General features: G+C 35.6%; 1 protein-coding gene across 2 annotated transcripts; it reads right to left on the minus strand.

Annotated features, from left to right (window-relative positions):
• Nucleotides 1-2210: 2210 nt before the first annotated feature.
• Nucleotides 2211-5045, minus strand: LOC142982239 (uncharacterized). 2 transcript variants are annotated; one of them, XM_076128645.1, is made up of 2 exons: nucleotides 4958-5045; nucleotides 2211-4188 (listed from the first exon to the last, which is right to left on the minus strand). In XM_076128645.1, exon 2 carries the CDS (start codon nucleotides 4088-4090, stop codon nucleotides 2804-2806), a length of 1287 nt encoding a protein of 428 aa, XP_075984760.1. In that variant the 5' UTR covers nucleotides 4091-4188; nucleotides 4958-5045; the 3' UTR covers nucleotides 2211-2803. The 2 variants fall into 2 exon arrangements, with proteins under 2 accessions (XP_075984760.1, XP_075984759.1); XM_076128644.1 differs by lacking the exon at nucleotides 4958-5045 and adding an exon at nucleotides 4391-4688.
• Between the last annotated feature and the right edge of the window lie 274 nt (nucleotides 5046-5319).

The following is a 5319-nucleotide window of genomic DNA, read 5'->3' on the forward strand; positions in this document are numbered from 1 at the left end:
ATTGTTTAAACAAATTAATTAATGTTTAAACAAATTAATTAAAGTTTATAATAAGTATTTTCCGAGGTTTTAGTGATGATTAGATACTTACATCAATAAAACATTTGAAAAGTTCATAGGATTTATTACTTAATTGTTTACTTAGCTGTATTACGTAATGTTACAAAACTCGTCTGCACTTAAGCGCAGCAAAATTATTTATCAAACTTTCGCAATCTAATTTGGTTAAAAAATCAGCTTCTATGTTAAGCAGGGCAAGATCGTTTAACCTCTGCTCCGTCATTGTGGTGCGTAAATAGTTTTTGACTCTGCGCAAACAGCCTACACGCGGGTGGAACTGCAGGCTACAGCTGATATTATATACTATGCATTAGAGTTATTTGTTATTAATCTTGTTATAATCAGTGATTATTAGTAGTTTTAATAGATTCGTCATGTCTGTCAGTCTGTCCGTCCGTATGTCACAGTCATTTTATTGAGACTATGCATACTATAAGGTTATTTGGAAGGTAGTTGTATCCAATGAACCGCTATAAAGGTGTAGTGTAATTTTGAAAAACAATCTGGGGGCACGGAAGTGCCCCCGCAAGTCGAGCAAAAAAAAAGCGGCACGGCCGTAACATCCTTTTCTCGAAGCAATTCGGGCTATTTTTGACACCCCTATAATTTCGTTGTGGATAAAACAAGAAGCCTGGATTTTCAGCAACTAATCAGTCATTGTATAAACACGGTATATTTAAAATTTCAGTCAATTTGAACCAATAGTTTAAGAATGACAACTTGTTAAAATTTTGAATTTTGTCACTCACTGATTCACTGATTCACTGATTCACTGACTCACTGACTCACCGATCATCAAAAGTCTAAGGTACTTCTAGCAGACTTAGAAGCTTAAAATTTAGAATACATATAGGGTTTAGTGTCTTAATCATGGGAAAAATTTAATATTTTCTAATTTCGGTCCAGTTTTCTAAATACACCAACTGCAACAATAACTTTGTAATCCTATATAAATGTATAAGATTACAAGGTTACATTTACAGTTAATTAATTATTATTACTGTAGAAAATAAAATAAATAAGTGTAAACAGGTACCTACTATATGAGGCATAACGGGAGGGGGTATAGGGTGGGTAAGGGTGTTTAGCCCATGAAACTGAACAACATTCCCATAGGAAAATATGTTGAATTAAGAAAAAAAACGTCTTTCAATACAAATTGGACTTATGTTCGCTCTACAAAAAGAAGTGAGATGCCATCAAAAACATTCTGTAAAAACCTCAAGTCTCGCCGTAAAAAGTTGTGAGATCTATATAATACCAAGTCGAATAATCTATTTAGTGTCTACTTAAAGGACCTTCTGTCTTAAGTTATTACGTATGTTATTATCATGCCAATTTTAAAAAAAATACCTTCAAAACAAATAGATCGACTTGGTCATCGCACGAAAACACAAATTCGCCATTAACATTTCAGGAGCATTAACTTCTCGTCGTGCTGTGTAGTGTGATACATACTAATAATCAAATCATGCGATGGCCAGGTCGGTCTATTTGTTTTAAAGGTATTTTTTTTAATTGGCATGATAATAACATACGTAATAACTTAAGACAGAAGGTCCTTTAAGTAGACACTAAATAGATTATTCGACTTGGTATTATATAGATCTCACAACTTTTTACGGCGAGACTTGAGGTTTTTACAGAATGTTTTTGATGGCATAAGGTTGACACTCCATACATGTTACTGAGAGATGATTTTTTTAAAATACATTGTGCGTTGTGTGTTGTCCGCCTGTCGGAATTGCCTCAATGCATTATTATTTCTATATCTGGTGGGCTTCTCCGTTTCTCCGAACCCATCGTGCGCGAGTCCGACTCGCAGTTGCCCGATTGTTTGTCACGAAGTGCCGCCATTAATATCTAGCCGCCCTAGGCCTGGGCCTACTGGGCCTTAGGGCAAATCCGCCACTGAGCGTAGCTGATAAAAATATTTAAAAATCATACGTCAAATCATGCCTTTTTCCCATAGTGGTAGGCAGAGACCAAAGAACATCACTAAACTTAGTACGCCACATTCAAATTGCTTCAAAATGTCGCAATTAATAAAAGTACCCTATGTATTGTGAACCCAAACATAATCTACATAATTTGCAAGAGTTGAGTAGAGATAAATAAAAAACGCATTGATTATAAATGTAAGAATTACTTTAATAACAAAGTATGGACTTTGAACTTATACAATTAAAAAAACACTTAAAATACGAAAAGTTTAACTTAATATTGGAGGGTCCTAATTCCTTAAATAACTTTAATTCACTTAAAACTCCTTCACCTAACTGAAATAGCCCATAACTTTATAAACACGAACTTCAATCATTATAATAGTCGAAAAATAATAGCAATAACATAATGCCAATACGAATAAAACATAATTCAGTAACTAATATAAAATCTATACCAAAGTATACGGTCAAAGGTTCACCGCTTACTCAATGTTTCCTCTGAACACAAACTTGGAAGAAGTTAAGCCTTGCGAGACTAGCCGTTAGCCATTCGCTCAAAGAATGCAAATAAATGCGAACTATTATCCACTCAAACGTAACTCAAATAATAAAATTAAATATAATTAACGTAACTTTACCTTAAAATGAACTAAAAACGAATATCCCCTTAATAAAATACGTATGAGTATTTTATCGAAATTACTGGTTGATACGTTTCCTTCTCAATTTAAACAGGTCACTTCGTTGTCACAACTTGTAAACAAACGCTTGCCAAGGAATTTAAGTGGCCTGTTGAACTACCTGCTGCCAGATCTACCAGACCTGCTTTTCCTTGAAGTCGATGATGGTCGTTTTTTTGGCGCAGTCGCTTTATGTCCGTTTATCGATTCAAAGTACGACCCAATCCGTTCCAGCTCATTACACGTTGCCGGGAGAGGATTCCCATCCAAAATCATCCTCAACAATCCCGTCTCTGGAGGTAACTTGATCAAGTGCTGCTGCTGAATTATCACGTTGTTCAGCTTTTCAAGACTAAAGTTCCCCAAATTGTTATAGGCCATGTTTAAAGAGCACAAAACTAAATTCCCTTTCGAATATTTAATTCCATCTCTAACCACCACACACTCAGGGCAGAATGGATCTACAAACTCGCCAACTATTCCTAAAGCCAGTTGTTCAGCCATTTCGTGCAGGTTTGAGTCACCTTCTCCCGCAAAGAAAAATTTCTTAGATTTATGTGAACGTTTTGAAATCATTGACTTCCTGTGCGATGCACCACCACTAGATCCTGTATGCGTGCCTGCTTTAGAAGGTTTGGTCAACAGTTCTACAATACATCTTTTGTAAATTTCTTGTTTATTCTCCAAATATCTGAAACGTCTCCGTTTCCCTTCCAACTGCTCGTCGTCAGTTAAACGGAATTCCATCAAAGAGGATAGGATAGCAGTGCCACCTTCGTCACCTATCTTATTACCCGCTAGATTAAGATGTAATAAACCCCTGTTTGAGCGAAGCATTCGTCCCAAACATACAGCTCCCAAGTTAGTGATATTATTCGAAACCAACTCTAGCACGCGTAAAGAATTTGCAGCTGAACACCCAAAATCAAGATTCGCAGCAATTTTTTGGCAGACAGCATCGCTTATCCTACATCTATTTAGAGATAAATATTTTATCTGTGAAGCCTCTTGCAGTAAAATGTAGTATGTGCCTTGAGGTACGAAGGTATCGTCAAGGCACACATCAGTTAAATTAGAGTGCGGGAGTAATCTGCAGATTTCTTGTATTAACACATGAGTCAGGCCGCCTCGCTTAATAGTCAGTCGCGTCAGGCTGGGGTGAAATGGAGTGCACAAACTTAAAGCTCTGACGACTCTCTTCGGTATTTCAGCTGTACTGTTTATAATCGCAACTTCTACTAGTTGATCTTTAGAATCGTAGTAGGCTTTCAATGTAATAGGTTCGAGAACTGTCCTGCTCTGACCAGGCTCAGAAATGTTCAATAGGGATAAGTCATAAATACTACGCTTAAAAAGAATGGATGGAATCTCTTTACTCTTGAAATCCTTAGGCTTGTCTTCCATGCTGGTTACTATAGTTGCTTCAAACCTGGTTTGACGAGGGGACTTTGACTTTGATGTACCCGATTTTCTCTGATCCACTTTTGCCGTGATGTATTCTTCTAAAATAAAATGTATTTAATTAATGATGAATTCACATATTAAGTGCCTGAATACCTATATCTAGGGTCACGAAGGAGGGATTTATATACAGTTTGTTTGATTTTTATGTCAGTTTATTTTTATTTCAGTTGTATGATCGGACTCTTACTAGGTCTACCTACCTGTTGCAATCTGTGTTAAGAACTTGTATAAAAGTATTACCCTGGAGTAACCTTGACACCTCAATCGGAACTTTAATACACCATTTTGCGCACACCCAAGGAATGAAGTCGTCAAAATCTGAAGGAGTCAGTTCTTTTGGTTCTTTCCGAAATGATGAACAGTCACGCGAAGAGATCTTCGTCACAGATTTACTAGTAATTGTTGCTATTCGTTGTTTTTCAGGCTTTTTGTCTTGGCCAGAATTCCTTTTTACAGGCATTATGAAATATTTATACGAGTTTTCACTTATTTGTAAATATTACATACAAAAATTATTTCGTAAACTCGACAATTATATTTTTTTTCTAGTGACTTGACGTAACCATTTTAGTTTTAATTTATCGTAATAATCACAGATTGCCTTAATAGTAGCTAGCTATTTATAAAGCTGAGTTTCGCATGTATGGCTATGTTCCAGCTGATACAATATTATAAATAAATCGTAATAGATGCAACTGTAAATTCGTAACAAAATCCGACACCATCATTTACCTACGCATAAAGTAGTTTCCAGTATATTTTTGTGACACTGAATGGGTTTTGATGAAATGAGAAGGACATACTTACCTTCGGTGTATATAGGCCTACATAGTTTATAATCCTAATTTACTCTTGACGGACTAATAACAAAAAAGAAAGCTAACGCAAAATAAGTCGCCCGCTCCACGCTCCAGTCATATTTGAAGGCTGGAGTGTGAGATTTTTTTCTGTTACTATCAAATCTGCTATTTTTGGTCTTTTTGACTCTTTCTACTTCTGAGACATCATTTTAATAACCTATTCAAATGCATAATATGTAAATGACTAACAAAATTATTGTTAGGTACACGTTTCAATGTTTCAAATGTATTAATCGACTAAACAATAACATTATGATGTCACTATTTAGTTTTAGTTAACCAATGTGTCGCATCACTATTTGTCATTCA

The sequence above is a fragment of the Anticarsia gemmatalis genome, chromosome 21 (assembly GCF_050436995.1).
Source record: "Anticarsia gemmatalis isolate Benzon Research Colony breed Stoneville strain chromosome 21, ilAntGemm2 primary, whole genome shotgun sequence".
Lineage (NCBI taxonomy): Eukaryota > Metazoa > Arthropoda > Insecta > Lepidoptera > Erebidae > Anticarsia > Anticarsia gemmatalis.

What these genes read in the sequence shown, in the direction of transcription:
- LOC142982239 (XM_076128644.1), bottom strand. Translation starts at nt 4,610, where the DNA reads ATGCCTGTAAAAAGGAATTCTGGCCAAGACAAAAAGCCTGAAAAACAA. An exon ending in GGTGTCAAGGTTACTCCAGG is followed by an intron (nt 4,189 to 4,390) that starts GTAATACTTTTA and finishes ATTTTATTTTAG; the next exon opens with AAGAATACATCACGGCAAAA.